This window comes from Ursus maritimus, unplaced genomic scaffold, assembly GCF_017311325.1.
Source record: "Ursus maritimus isolate PB19 unplaced genomic scaffold, ASM1731132v1 scaffold_1, whole genome shotgun sequence".
Lineage (NCBI taxonomy): Eukaryota > Metazoa > Chordata > Mammalia > Carnivora > Ursidae > Ursus > Ursus maritimus.
In genome coordinates, this window is record NW_024423343.1 from 53945066 (window position 1) to 53961671 (window position 16606).

Below are 16606 nucleotides of genomic sequence, written 5' to 3' on the forward strand. Positions count from 1 at the left end.
GGGAGAAAATCTTTGTAACCTTGGGTAAAGCAAAGATTTCTAGATATGACAGAAAGTAAAAAATTAAATATTGTGGAATTCGCCAAAATTAAAAACATCTATTCTTCAAAAGACTCTGTTATGAGATTGAAAAGACAAGCCACAGACTGGGAGAAAATATTTGCAAAGCATAGATCTGCAAAAGGACTTATATCCAGAATATGTAAAGAATTCTTAAAACTCAGTAAGAAAACAAACAACCCAATTTAAAAATTAGACAAACAACTTGAACAGACACTTCACCAAAGAAGATACATGGATGACAAAGAGCACTTGAAAAGATGTTCAACATCACTAGTCACTAGAGAAATACAAATTAAAACCACAATGAGGTACTGTAATACATCCACTAGAATGACTAAAACTTAAAAGACTAACATTAACAAGTACTGGAGAGGATATAGAGAAATTGGAACTCTTACACAGTGCTAGTGGGAATATAAATTTGCCCTCTGGGAAAATGTCTGGTAGTTTTCAAAAAGGTGAATATATACCTTTTTTATATATTTATATATATATGTGTGTGTATACATACATATATTTGATGTGTGTGTGTGTGTGTGTATATATACGTATATATATATACCACTTGATTTAGCCACTTCATTTCTAGATATTTACCCATGAGAAATGAAACTATATGTCCACACAAGGATTTGCACATGAATATTCATAATAGCTTTACTTGTAATAGCCCCAAATTGGAAATAAATCTAAGTGTTCAACAAGTGAATGGATTAACAAACGGTGGTATACCTATACAATCCAATACTATTGAGCAATAAAAAGAATAAACTAATTGATACATGCAATAATACACATAATCTCAAACTAATTATGCCTAGTGAAAGAAGCCATAGCCTCAATCCCCTCTCAGAAGAGTACATGATTAGATTTTAGTAAAACTGTAGGACAATTAAACAAATCTACAGTGACAGAAAGCAGATCAGCCTCCAGAACTGTGAGACAATACACTTCTGTTATTTAAAAAAAAAAGAAAAAAAAAAGCAGATCAGTGATTATTAGGGGTGGAGGGTAAGGGGTAGAGAGAATCATAAAGACGCAAGAGGAAATCTTTAGGTCTGGTACAAGTGTTCATTATTGTGACTGTGGTGATGGTTTCACAATTGCACCGATGTATCAAAACATATCAAATTGTACATTTTAAATAAGTGCAATTTACTGTATGACACTTATACCTCAATGAAGTTACTATACAACAAATCCATAATTGACATGTTAGTGACCTCCCTTAAACTGTACACATAATAAAATCAATGTAATTTACAAACTAAAGAGATTAAAACATGTGCTACCCAACTACTGTCTTTGTGTCATTTTAAAATTTCTAGAAGGAAAAAGCAGGATGTTTTAAGCTGGTTACCTCAGCTGATTAGGAAACTGAAGAGTACAGAAGTTTAATGAGGAAGAACTTGAACTGGGATCAAAACAGCTGTAGAAATTACGTTACAGTTTACTGGAGGCAAAAAAGAAAAGTTCTGTATTGGCATTCTGGGAAATGAACTAGTAGGTAAAATATCAGAAGTTCTAGTCTAGGAAAATGTCATTTAAATTTCAAGGAAATATGTTTCTTGAATTTTAATTCTAACCTTTCAAAAAAAAGAAAACTTGGAAAGGTTAAAATACTCCATCAAATGCTGTAATAAAAGATACAAAATTAGAGACATGAAAGGCCACCCTTTGTTATAAAAAAATTGCTGTGTTGATAATGCCTCATTCAGATATAATGGAAAAATTCAAATGGGATTTTTACAGGTTTTTTCACTAAATACTATTATTCTGCCCACTTAAAGTTCATTATAAACCATAATAATTAACAAAATAATTACCTGGACTTATATAAAAACTTGGCTTATTGAAGATCTTTAACACTGCCTCAAATAATATGTTCAATTTCATTCCAGTTCTATCTTAGTGCATTAAATAAAAAATAAAGACAATAGTTTAATAATTTTTTTCAAAGCCTTTCATCCAGAACTGGTCAGTGGTATACCAATTTCATTCAACTTTTCACCAAGAAATAAGGAAAAAGATAATAAAAATAAGATCGACAAACATGTCTTATCTCTCTCCGTCCCATTCAAAGGTAGGAAGGCGTCGTCTCTGTAATTCAGGTTGAACAAAGTGGTCAATAGATCACCAACAAATTAAATTCCTAATTTTTGTTTACAAAAGCTGAGTTAAAGTCATCTTGACCGTGTCTGAGGAGGTTGGAAATACATTTTAATAATTACCTGCTTAGAATGCATGAAAGGAACCTAAAGTTTTCCAAGAATTCTTCAGGATCCTAAAAAGGTGCTACAAGGTCTCCAAGAGTTTGACTAATTCATTAGATGAGCAGTTTTCAATGAAATTAGGCATTGGGGCACCACGGTGGCTCAGTTAAGCGTCTGACTCTTGATTTAGGCTCAGGTCATGATTTCAGAGTCATGAGATCAAGCCTTTCATCAGGCTCCATGCTTAGCACACTCTGCTTGAGATTCATTCCCTTTCCCTCTCCCTCTGCTCTTCTTCGCCCCCCCCTAAAATAAATAAAATCTTAAAAAAAAAGAAATTACTCATTGAAAAGTTCAATTCATAGTAAATACCAACATCTACCCAGTTGATCCAATTTATCATGAACTTCTGAGAATTCAATGTCCAGTATGTTCCACTTTGCTCTATTCTTACTCCTTTACTGTAGGTCACTATCAGCTCTTGCCTGAATTATGCCAGTAGCCTCTTAACCACCTGTACGTGTCCCCCATCCATCCTCCACACAGGAGCAAGCCAGAACTATCTGAATACAGAGGTAAAGTTCAAACTTCTAAAAGGGGCTTTATAAGGCCCCTTTATAATGTGATCTCTTCGTGTTTCCCTGACTTCATCCTTTACCACCGCAATACATATTCCCATGCAACATATCAACACCAAGAATGCATATTCTCCCATAAACACACACTAGACCTCAGCCACACTCAGCTGTCTGCAGGTCCGCCAAAAGCAATAGCTGCCCTAAAAGCCTCTGCACTTGGTGCTTCCTCTGACTGGATTGTTCTCTCCACTTCCACTTCCTTTTTTGCTGACTTTCATTCATCCTGAAGTCTCATTTTAAATGCTGTGTTCTCTGTGATAACTTCTTTGTTCAACTCCTTCCCTGCTAACTCTATGTGATGAGCCATAACACCCTGCATTCAGCCTTCACCTTGCAATTCTCACTCTGAATCATGTCTATTTGCCTAACTTTCTGTTATAAGCTTTCCAAGGGTAGGGGATGGTGTCTTATTCACTACTGTGTCTTCAGTATCTAGCTCAATGCCTGACCCACAATGGAAACTGAGCAAATCTGTTCAGATAATGTGCTGTGAAAGGTACTCCACTCATAAAGAGGACACACAGAGGGTTGCCTGGGTGGCTCAGTTGGGTAAGCACCCGACTCTTGGTTTTGGCTCAGGCCCTGAGTCCAGCTCCATGCTCAGCAGGGACTCTGCTTGAAATTCTCTCTCTCTTTCTCTCTCTGCTCTGCCCCCGCAACTTGCTAAGTAAATAAATCTTAAAAAAAATAAAAAAATAAAGAAGACACATAGCAATTTTGAAAATCTTAATTAAAGGAAATAACATACCTGTCTTTCCAACTCCTGTCCTGTGATACCAGCCTCCACATGAGCTGTCAGATTGTTCTCATCAACCCAGAGGATTCGATTCTGTTGCAAAGGAAGAAAAAAGTCTTATCTCCAAGAACTATTAACATCTTCTGAGGAAATATAACTTCCTAACTCAAGGTAGCAAGTGACTAGACAAAACTAGCAAATAGGGTTACCCACACTACTACACTACCCATGTATCCCAGACTATACAACATGACAGATAGAGTAACACAGGCAGTATATTGCACAGGAGTTGGTTTAAAACACAGACTCTGTCTTTATTCAGGGATTAGTTTGAATTGAACTCTACCTCTTACCTTAGGCAAATTATTTAACTAAGTTTAGCGTTTCCTCATTTGCAAAGTGTGAATAGTAATACTACTCATAATGTTGGTGTAAGGATTAAATGATACTGCACATAAAAAGTTTAGCATACAGGCATGCCTGGCTGGCTCATTCGGTGGAGCATGGAGCTCTTGATCTCGGGTTGTGGGTTTGAGCCCCACGTTGAGTGAAGAGATTACTTAAAAATAAAATCTTAAAAAAACAAAAAAACAGACAAACAAAAAAACCCTTAACATACAAAGTTCCTGGCATTCTACAAATACTCTCTGCACTACTATTAATAGTTAACAATCATATGTAACTTAAAAATATCAGAAGATGGCCATTGTGAGACTAGAAAAAGACACCTACAAAGACATCTGAATATAGTAAATGGCATTCCTGCTTTATTTTTAATCCAAAATAGAACCAGAGGCCCCGGACAGAAACCAAAGCACACCCCTGCCTCCTGTTTAAAAAGAAGGAACTGAGTATCAACCAGCTCAACTTACCAAATGTATAATTGCCCAAAAAATGTTAACATTCTTGGTTGACCTAATTTTTATATATATATATATATATGAATCTTCATGAATTATTTTCCATTAAAAACAGACTTCTTTCCCCTTCTATTTGGCTGAGCAATCAGGTTAACATATACACTCTTCTTTTGGATCCCAGGGTCGCTTTCTTTGCACTTTGATATGTTCAATTTCATGGCAATAACTAATACAGATAAATCTAGCTAATAATAAAAAGGAAAGAATAAAACAGACAATGCTAAAATTGTCTGCCTATATGCCAAATCTGAATACATACAAATAACTGCACTGCTTAATTCACAGGATTATGATAAACATTAAATAAGATGATATATGTGAATGTATTTTTTGTTATATAAAACTCTCATTTTAATTATAGTCTCACAATGCAACAATAGTAATTTCATTATAACTACGGCAAATCAGTCTTTTGGTCCTATAGCCACTAAACAAAAGGAAGTACTAAACTAAAGTAAAAAGACAGAATTCAGTAATCTGTTGGTACCTAACAATAACTTATACACATCTTCTCCTCTAGTAGGCTGGCTCTTGAAGTGATTACATACTTGTGCTAATTATATACCTTGTGTCTAACAAGGGCACAAACATATTTTTGATAGAAAAAAACAAAAACAAAAACTGAAGAAGGCAAAGAAAAAAAAATACCTTTATGGGTACTCACAGAAAAACCTACGGAAAATACATAGGACACCCTATTATATCCAGTATACACTACCCAAGTTAACAATAAGACAAAAACTTTGAGACCAATAGGTCTTAGTATTATTGTATATATTTAAGAAATATAGAAATAGAAAACTGGTGTAACTATCATATTTTGTATACACTGTATCAGAAGTACCCTGGGCAAAATCATGCACAGACATAGCTTCTCAACTCCAGAGCAAATCACAATTGTAAGTACCACCCATCCACTACAATATTTAAGAGAGTTCAAAGTTAAAGGCAGTGACTATACAAGGTTTTTCTACAAAATAAATGGTTAAAAACCTGGCATTAAAAACTCTGGCACAGAATTTTAAACATCTACTCAGTACTTTATTTTATCTCATTTAATCTTCACAATTACCTTCTGCATTATTACTGTCTCTATTTTACAAATTCAGTAACAGACTCAGTGGTAAATTTGTACACAGTAAAGTATATAGAAATTCAAACACATGCAAAGCCTATTCCAGAAGAGGCTACTCTTAAGTGATCTTCTAAGGAACCTGCCTTTTCTAAACTCTGGGATAAGGACAAAGGTTAATGGGGAACTTTACAGAATAATAATCAGGTTGTCACCATCTGAACATCCTGATTAATTTTGGCAACACTTAAAGTGGACAACCAGATATTACATGCCTCCTGATGTGTGTGACATGAGATAGAAAAACACATCACCACTACGAGATATCTTTGCTTAAAAAAAAAAAATTTAAAAGCTATGCCTGAATCTAACTAGACTTTATATCTGACTTCAAGTTTAGAGGACATACAAAGCCTAGAGGAAGAGTTAAACGACACCAAGACAAAGTGACACGGAAATTCAAAATATGACACATTTTGGGGCGCCTGGGTGGCACAGCGGTTAAGCGTCTGCCTTCAGCTCAGGGCGTGATCCTGGCGTTGTGGGATCAAGCCCCACATCAGGCTCCTCCGCTGGGAGCCTGCTTCTTCCTCTCCCACTCCCCCTGCTTGTGTTCCCTCTCTCGCTGGCTGTCTCTATCTCTGTCAAATAAATAAATAAAATCTTTAAAAAAAAATATGACACATTTTATACTGCAAATAACCTACATTCACCAAAAGTCAGTAACATTCAAAAAAGGAGAAAGAAGGGGGTTTCAGATAAAATGAGACAGGGAAACAACCAAAAGCTAACAACATGGGCCTTGTCAGAATCCCTATATGAACAAATGAAGTACAAAACAAAGACTATTTTGAAACTACTGTAAAATTTGAATGTGAACTGGATATTAAATGATATAAAGAATTCTTTTTAATTTTGCCAGGAGAAATAATAATATAGTGAGAAAATGTCCTTTTAAAAGCAGATACATAAGAAATATTTAGTTGTAAGTAGCATATCAGGATTTCCTTTTAAAATAGTCAAAAGGAGATAGTCTAAGATGATGGAGGAGTAGGAGACCTTAGTTTTATCTGGTTCCAGGAATTCAGCTAGACAGCTATCAAATCATTCTAAACACCTATGAACTCAACTGGAGATCTAAGAAAATAGCTGCAATTCTACAAACAGAAAAGCGACCTCTTTCTACAAGGTAGGAGGTACAGAGAAATGAATCCAAGGAGACATATGGGAAGATACACTGCAGCGGGGAGGGAGAGAGAACCTCCGTAAGCTGACACCGGAAGGTGATATAGCAGTGGAGCACAAATCAGAACTTATAGAAGTCTGCTCTAGTGAGGGACGTCCCTGCCTGAAAGGTGCTCAGGCGGCGAAACAGGGCGGAATCCTAGGTGGACAGTTTGGCCTCAGGATCCCCGGGGGTCACAGAAAGACCAGGAGTGCCTGAGTGTAGCACAGTTCCTGGGCATCAGAGCAGGGAAGCCAGCGGCAATCAGCAAGCCCAGGAGTGGGCTCTCAGCTCGGGGTTGCCATATGCTGCGATAAGTACAGTTGGGCGACTGCTCATCGAGCAGGGGCCCAGCAAGCAGCAGAGCCAGTGACACCTCCCTCCCTCCCCGAGGAGGGGCAACGCAGATGCACACCACAGGAGTCTATAGGGTCTGGAGACTTGAAATGGGGTTGCGTGCCTGACAGAAACGCTTGGTCACAGGATGGAGACCAGGGAGACAGGAGTGATTAACTGCTTTTCCCTGAGGGTGCACTGAGGAGTGGGGCCCTGAGCTTTCAGCTCCAGGGCAGGAGATTTGGAGGCTGCCATTTTCATTCTCATCCTCTAAACGGGCAAGAAAAGCCTTCAGGGAACAAAAAAGCCACATAGAGCAATCCAGAGCTGCTTATTTAGCCTGGCCCCCTGGCAAGGGCAGTGAAATTCCTCCGAGGCAAAAACACTTGAGAATCACTGCAACAGGCCCCTCCCCCAGAAGATCTGCAAGAACATCTGGCCAAGACCAAGTTTACCAATCACACAGAACTGAGAAACTCCAGCACTAGGGGAAAACAGTGTATAGAATTCATGGGTTTTTTCCCCACGATTCTTTAGTCTTTCAATTTTAATTTTTTTCTTTCCTTTTTTAACCAATTTCTTATTTTATCAACTCTTTCTTCTAAATCTTTAATTTTCATTTTTACAGTTACATGCTATCCTTTCATTGTATTTAATTTTATTTCTGTATATATTTAAGTTTTTCTTTCTTTACAATTTTGAGATGTAGTTTCCTCTAACCGACCAAAATACACTCAGGATATGGTGTATTGCTCTGTTCTGTTCACCTGTCTGTTCATATTCCTTCTTTATTTTGTCTTTTAATTTTCATTTTTACAGTTACATTCTATCCTTTCATTGTATTTAATTTTATTTTCATACATATATGTTTTTCTTTCTTTACAATTTTGGAACCTAGTTTTCTAACAAACAGACCAAAATACACACAGGATCCAGTGTATTGCTCTGTTCACCTGTCTGATTACATTCTCTCTCTCTTTTTTTTTTTTCAGCTTCACGTCTCTTCTGATTTGTTTAGTGTATATTTCTCTGGGATCATTGTTGCCATTTTTGTATTTTGTTCTCTCGCTCATCTATTCTTCTCTGGACAGAATGACAAGCTGGAAAAACTCACCTCAAAAAAGAGAACAAGAGGCAGTACTGACTGCCAGGGACATAATCAGTATGAATATAAGTAAGATGTCAGAACTAGAATTCAATATAACAATTATAAAGACACTAGCAGGGCTTAAAAAAAAACATAGAAGACACTAGAGAATCCATTTCTGGAGAAATAAAAGAACTAAAATTTAATCAAGTCAAAAATCAAAAGGGCTATTAATGAGATACAATAAAAAATGGAGGCTCTAACTGCTAGGATAAATGAAGCAGACGAGAGAATCAGTGATACAGAAGACAAAATGATGGAGAATAAAGAAGCTGAGAAAACGAGAGATAAACAACTACTAGATCACGAGGGGAGAATTCAAGAGGTAAGTGATACCATAAAACGAAACAATATTAGAACAATTGGGATCCCAGAAGAGGAAAGAGAGAAAGGGACAGAAGGTATATTGGAGCAAATTATAGTGGAGAACATCCCTAACCCAGAGAAGGAAACAGGCATCCAAGTCCAGGAGGAACAGACAACCCCCCTCAAAATCAATAAAAATAGGTCAACACCCTGACACACAGTGAAACTTCCAAACCTCAGAGATAAAGAGAAAATCCTGAAAGCAGCTCGGGGGATAAGAGGTCCATAACCTACAAGGGTAAAAATATTAGACAGGCAGCAGACCTATCCACAGAGATCTGGCAGGCCAGAAGGAGTGGCATGATATATTCAGGGTGCTAAATGAGAAAAATATGCAGCCAAGAATACTTTATAAAGCTAGGATATCATTCAAAACAGAAGGAGAGATAAAAAGCTTCCAGGACAAGGGCACCAGGGTGGCTCACTTGGTTAAGTGTCTGCCTTCAGCTCAGGTCATAATCCCAGGGTCCTGGGATGGAGCCCCACATTGGGCTTCCTGCTCAGCGGGGAGCCTGCTTCTCCCTCTGCCCCTCCACCTGCTCCTGCTCTCTTTCTCTCTCTCTCTCAAATAAATAAAATCTTTAACAACAAAAAAGCTTCCAGCATAAACAGAAACTAAGAATTAGTGATCATAAACCAGCCCTGCAAGAAATATTAAAAGGGATCCTTTAAGTGAAGAAAGAGCCCAAAAGGAACAGAGACAATATGCAGAAACAGTGACTTTACAGGTAATACAATGGCACTAAACTCATATATTTCAATAGTTACTCTGAATGTAAATGGGCTAAACGCCCCAGTCAAAAGACAGAGTTTCAGACTGGATAAAAAAGCAAGACCTATAGATAAGCTGTCTGCATGAGACTCATTTTAAACCCAAAGATACCTCCAGATTTAAAGAGAGGGGTGGAAAACCATTTATCATGAGAATGGACATCAAAAGAAAGCTGGGGCAGCAATCCTTATCTCAGACAAATTAGACTTTAAACCAAAGACTATAATAAGAGATGAGGAAGGACACCATCTCAGAATTAAAGGGTCTATCCAACAAGAAGATCTAACAATGTAAATATTTATGCCCCTAACATGGGAGCAGCCAATTATATAAACCAATTCATAACAAAAATCAAAGAAGTACATTGATAATAATACAATAATAGTATTGCACTTACTGCACTCACTGCAATGGACAGATCATCTCAGCAGAAGATCAAATAGGAAACAAGGGCTTTGAATGACACACTGGACCAGATGGACTTCACAGATATATTCAGAACATTCCATCCTAAAGCAACAGAATATACATTCTTCTCGAGTGCACACGGAACATTCTCCAGAATAGATCACATAATGGGTCACAAATCAGGTCTCAACTGATACCAAAAGAATGGGATCATTCCCTGAATATTTTCAGACCACAGTGCTTTGAAAGTTGAACTCAATCACAAGAGGAAATTTGGAAAGAACTCAAATATATGGAGGCTAAAGAGCATCCTACTAAAGAATGAGTGGGTCAACCAGGAAATTAAAGAAAAAAAGTCACGGAAACAAAAGAAAATGAAAGCACAACTATTCAAAACCTTTAGGATGCAGCAAAGGTGGTCCTAAGAGAGAAGTATATAGCAACACAAGCTTTTCTCAAGAAACAAGAAAGGTCTCAAATATACAACCTAACCCTACACCTAAAGGAGCTGGAGAAAGAAGAGCAGATAAAGCATAAATCCAGCAGGAGAAGAGAAATAATAAAGAGTAGAGCAGAAATCATGAAAATAGAAACCAAAAGAAAAGCAGAAAAAAATCAACGAAACTAGGAGCTGGTTCTTTGAAAGAATTAATAAAATTGATAAACCCCAGGCCAGACTTATCAAAAAGAAAAGAGATCACAACCAACATCGAAGAAATACAAATAATTTTAAGAACATATTATGAGCAACCATATGCCAACAGATTAGGCAATCTGGAAGAAATGCATGCATTCATAGAGATGTATAAACTACCAAAACTGAAACAGGAAGAAATAGAAAACCTGAACAGACACATAACCAGCAAGGAAATGGAAGCGGTAATCAAAAATCTCCCAACAAACAAGAGTGCAGGGCTGGATGGCTTCCAAGGGAATTCTACCAAACATTTAAAGAAGAATTAATACATATTCCGCTGTTTCAAAAAATGTTTCAAAAAAGTGTTTCAAAAAATAGAAATGGAAGGAAAACTTCCAAACTCACTCCATGAGGCTGGCATTACCTTGATCCCCAAACCAGACAAAGACCCCACCAAAAAGGAGAATTACAGACTAATATCCCTGATGAACATGGATGCAAAAATTCTCACCAAGATACTAGCCAACAGGATCCAAAAGTACATTAAAAGGATTAAGCACCACAATCAACTGGGATTTATTCCTGAACTGCAAGGTTGGCTCAACATCTGCAAATCAATCAGTGTGATACACTACACTGATAAAAGAAAGAACAAGAACCATATGATCTTCTCAGAAGATACAGAAAAAGCTTTTGACAAAGTACACCATACTTTCTTGATTAAAACTCTTCACAGTGTAGGGATAGAGGGAACATAACTCAATATCATAAAAGCCATTTACAAAAAGCCCACAGCAAATATCATTCTCAATGGGGAAAAACTGAGAGCTTTCCCCCTAAGGTCAGGAACATGGCAAGGACATCCACTATCACCACTGTTGTTCAACACAGTACTAGAAGTCCTAGCTTCAGCAATCAGACAACAAAAAGAAATAAAAGGCATCCAAATCAGCAAAGAAGAAGTCAAACTCTCACTCTTCGCAGATAACATGATACTCTATGTGGAAAACCCAAAAGATTCCACCCCAAAATTGCTAGAACTCATAAGAGCAATTCAACAAAGTGGTAGGATATAAAATCAATGCACAGAAATCAGTAGCATTTCTATACACTAACAATGTGACTGAAGAAAGAGAAATTAAGGAATCAATGCCATTTACAATTGCACCAAAAACCATAAGAAACCTACCTAACCGAAGAGGTAAAGGATCTGTACTTTAAAAACTACAGAACACTGATGAAAGAAATTGAGGAAGAACACAAAGAAATGGAAAAACATTCCATGCTCATGGATTGGAGGAGCAAGTATTGTTAAAATGTCTATGCTACCTTCAGCAATCTATACATTCTATGCAATCCCTATCAAAATACCATCAACTTTTTTCAGAGCTGGAACAAATAATCTTAAAATTTGTATGGAAGCAGAAAAGACCCCAAATAGCCAAAGGAATGTTGAAAAAGAAAACCAAAGCTGGTGGCATCACAATGCTGGACTTCAAGCTCTATTACAAAGCTGTAATCATCAAGAGAGTATGGTACTGGCACAAAAACAGACACACAGATCAGTGGAAGGGAACCCAGAAATGGATCCTCAACTCTATGGTCAACTAATCGTTGACAAAGCAGGAAAGAATAGCCAATGGAAAAAGGACAACCTCTTCAACAAATGGTGTTGGGAAAACTGGACAAGCCACATGCAGAAAAATGAAACTGGACCATTTCCTTACACCATACACAAAAATACTCAAAATGGAGGACAGACCTAAATGTGGGACAGGAATCCATCAAAATCCTAGAGGAAAACACAAGCAGCAACCTCTCTGACCTCGGCTGCAGCAACTTCTTGCTAGACATGTTTCCATAGGCAGGGAAACAAAGGCAAAACTGAACTACTGGGACTTCATCAAGATAAAAAGCTTTTTGCACGGCAAAGGAAACAGTCGACAACAACGAAAGACAACCGACAGAATGGCTGAAGATATTTGCAAATGTCTCATCAGATAAAGGGCTAGTTCCAAAATCTGTAACGAACTTATGAAACAACACCCAAAAAACAAATAATCCAATCAAGAAATGGGTAGAAGATATGAACAGACATTTCTCCAAAGAAGACATACAAATGGCCAACAGACACATGAAAAAATGCTCAGCATCACTTGGCATCAGGGAAATACAAATCAAAACCATAATGAGATACCACCTCACACCCATCAGAATGGCTAAAATTAACCACTCAAGAAACAACAGATGTTGGCGAGGACGCAGAGAAAGGGGAACCCTCCTACACTGTTGGTGGGAATGCAAGCTGGTGCAGCCACTCTGGAAAACAGTATGGAGGTTTCTCAAAAAGCTGAAAATAAAGCAACCCTAGGACCCAGCAATTGCACTATTAGGTATCTACCCCAAAAGTACAAATGTAGTGATCCAAAGGGGCCCCTGCACCCCAATGTTTATAGCAGCAACGTCTACAATAGCCAAACTATGGAAAGAGCCCAGATGTCCACTGACAGATGAATGGCTAAAGATGATGTCGAATATATATATATACACAACGGAATACTACTCAGCCATCAAAAAAACAAAATCTTGCCATTTGCAACCATGTGGATGGAACTAGAGGGTATTATGCTAAGCCAAATAAATCAATCAGAGGAAGACAATTATCATAATATCTCCCTCATATATGGAATTTAAGAAACAAAACAGAGGATCATAGGGAAAGAGAGGAAAAAATAGAACAAGATGAAATCAGAGAGGGAGACAAACCATAAGAGAGTCTTAATCATAGGAAACAAACTGAGGATTCCTGGAAGGGAGGGGGTGGGGGGAGGGGTAACTAGCTGATGGACGTTAAGGAGGGGATGTGATGTAATGAGCACTGGGTAGTATGAATGACGGATGAATCACTGACCTCTACCACTGAAACTAATAATACATTTTATGTTAATTAATTGAATTTAAATAAAAATTTAAAAAATAGTTGAGAGACAAAGATAGAGCAATATGATAAAAAGTCAATAATTACTTAATCTAGAAAAGGGATATACTACTCTCTCTACTTTGGTTTTGAAAAAAAAAGTCAAATTAATAAAATAAATAATAAATAAATCTTAAACTTTTTATAGCAATGAAGGAATATGCAACCACAAATATTGTTGACTATATAAAGATTAAGTTCATACCCAAAACAAAGCTTTAACATGGCACAATGTCCAACTCTTAGACCACAGCGAGCCAAAAGGTCACAAAATAATCCTATGATAAAAATAGTTTGCTCTCCACTCTTCCACAAGCAAAAATGCAACAGCATTGAAAATTTGGGGGACAAGTCTTGGTGTTTCAAATCAACCTTAACTAATAATATTTGTTTTGTTTTTAACAATACAAATCAGGTCATCTATTGTATCACTATTCCAACACACACTTCTCAAGTTATCAATTTCTCAGGCCAATTTGGTAGAAACTACCAAGATATGTACCTGAGTATGCGTAAACTTAGCTTTTTGAGACCTGAAGACAATGGTAAAATATAATGATAGAATAAATTTAAGACAAAATGGAAAATATACCTTTTTAATGACAACTAAGACTGAGCCGTAAAGAGTTTTTTTAAACCAAACACTATCTTCAAACATGTCTAAAATTATCATATACCATTTGTGAAGTGTCCAAAGAAATAATTGTTCTTGTCTCATCTGCAGGACACATTAGGCCATATGATACACTTGTTCCTCCTGCCAAAATAGGAAAAAATTTTAATATTTTATTTTTTAGGGCACTTCTAGGGCAAATCCCTAATAGAAAGTACACAAGCAGGCCCGCTAGAAAAGTAATACCTATTTCTACTTTGCAAAATGTAATTTGCAAATGCTAACACACTAAAAGCAAACTCACCTTTATTTTATGCTGCATGCCAAAATGAAGAAATATTATGGATCTGAAAGCAATGGGATATGGCTCCATCCCCTGGGCACACTCAAGTGACGCCCCTAGCAATTTGTGAAACTCCAAAAACATGATTAGAAAAATTCTAAACTAATGATTACTCTGGAGATATTGCTTAAAAGAAAAAAATACCCTTCCTATTTCAACTAAAGACACCTTACCTTAGCTATGAGATTCATTTATCATTTGAAATAATATATTGTCATACAAAAAGACTTCAATAAATTAGAACATAAAAAAGTTAAAATTGCCCAGATTATATAATATTCAAACAAATTTATATGTTAATGATGAAAAGGTGATTTTAATATAGAATAAACAATATATACAAGTATATAAACAATGTACTCCTGTTTTCCTTGAACATTTGTTATCAAAGGAAAAATGTTTTCTTGATACCAACATAAAATAATACCGTTTAGTCCTTAACCATCTGTATTACCATATATCAGAGTAAATCCTTAATTGGTATTTCCATGTGTCTTGCATAGAAAACTCTTGATACAAGTAAAATTTACAGGAGGTGCTGATCTACAAAATTCAGTTTACTTTTACAAGATGAAAGACTGTGAACTGTCAATTAAGAACATGCCTGTATCAGTAAACACTATTTGCTTGTCACAGTCATTTGAAGTCAGAAAAATATTTCACTAAAAGTGGCACTGTAGTGCCTTTTTTTTTTTCATGAATTCAACTGAAAGTATCAGCTGAAGAAGGAATCTGGAGTTCCTGATTCGTTTGGGGTCCCACTTCTGTTCCATCAATGTTAATTCAATCAGTGAAGGCAATTTCCTTTGGCTTGTGTAGGTTATTAAAAGAATGTGGTTGATAAAAGATCAAGATATCAAATTTGTCTTAAGATGCAAAGCAATGTTAGTTTTCCACATTAAAATGTATTACTGATCTGGTCATCACTGTCCTAGTTGATCTTTCACACTGCATAGTGTTCCTTCTCAAAAGTGTATATTGGGTACATTTAGCCTCTGAAAAATAACATTCTCTCCATAAAGATAAAGGTTATAAAGTAATTACTAAAGTGGGAAGATTTTCTTATTTAAGCATTAAGTTACAGCGTCAACTAGGATCTGTATGTTAAAGAACCCACGAACAACATGTCTCAAACAGTTCAGACAGAGAGATCTACTCAAAAATGAGCAGCATAAAACAAATTTTTCAGAATAACCATATCAAAATTACAAGAATGCTTGCTTTCAATGGGATGGCACAAATATTTAGAATATGAATAATTTAAATTAAAAAAATAAAAATAAGAAACACATTTACATCATATTAAAATTCAAAAGGCATAATACCTACCACCAATTGGTATGATACAAAGGTTATATTTGCATGCTAGATTCACAATCTTAACTACATCATCATGGCATGCTGTTGGAAAAAAAAGGGAAAATAAATTAATCACAGGGATACAAATAAAATCTGGGTAACCCTGCAAAGTAAGGGTCCATGAAGTTCTTTAGTGTCTAAACTTTTTCTTCATTTATTCACTCATTAACACACATTAAAAAGCTATATTAAAACAAAATATTTATTATTTTTTAACTTTTCATTTTGAAATGGTTTCATACTTATAAAAAGGTTGCAAAAAAGGTACAAAGAATTTCCTTCATTAAGCAGCCATAAATATTAACATCTTACATTTTCAATTATCAAAACCAAGCAATTTACTATTACATAATACTCTTAACTAATCTACAGACCTTATTCAAATTTTGCCAATTGCTCCACTAATGTCCCCTTTTCTGGACCAGCCAATCACACACAGTATTTAGTTGTCACAGCTCCTTACTCTTCTTTATTTTTTTATTTTATTTTATTTGACAGAGAATGAGAGAGAGAGTGCACAAGCAGGGAGAGCAGCAACAGCAGGCTTCCCACTGAGCAGGGAGCCTGATGTGGGGGCTCCGTCCCAGAACCCTGGGGTCATGACCTGAGCCGAAGGCAGATGCTTTACCGACTGGGCCACTCAGGCACCCCTCCTTACTCTTCTTTAATCTGAGAGAGTTCCTCAGTCTATTTTTTTTATTTTCATGGCCCTGACACTTTCGAAAAGCACTGGTCGGTTATTTCATAAAGTATTTCTCAATTTGGGTTTCTGCCTCCTCAT

The 16606-nt window shown here is 36.5% G+C and overlaps 1 protein-coding gene across 2 annotated transcripts in view; it reads right to left on the reverse strand.

The window, feature by feature from the left end:
- The window catches only part of AGPS (alkylglycerone phosphate synthase), a 136210-nt gene that overhangs the window by 70136 nt on the left and 49468 nt on the right, over positions 1 to 16606 (reverse strand). For both annotated transcript variants that reach the window (XM_040643467.1, XM_040643464.1), the window contains exons 6-8: positions 15796 to 15867; positions 14188 to 14267; positions 3663 to 3743 (exon numbers count right to left, since the gene is read on the reverse strand). In XM_040643467.1, coding sequence (XP_040499401.1) covers positions 3663 to 3743; positions 14188 to 14267; positions 15796 to 15867 — 233 coding nt within the window. The remainder of the gene's footprint in view (positions 1 to 3662; positions 3744 to 14187; positions 14268 to 15795; positions 15868 to 16606) is intronic.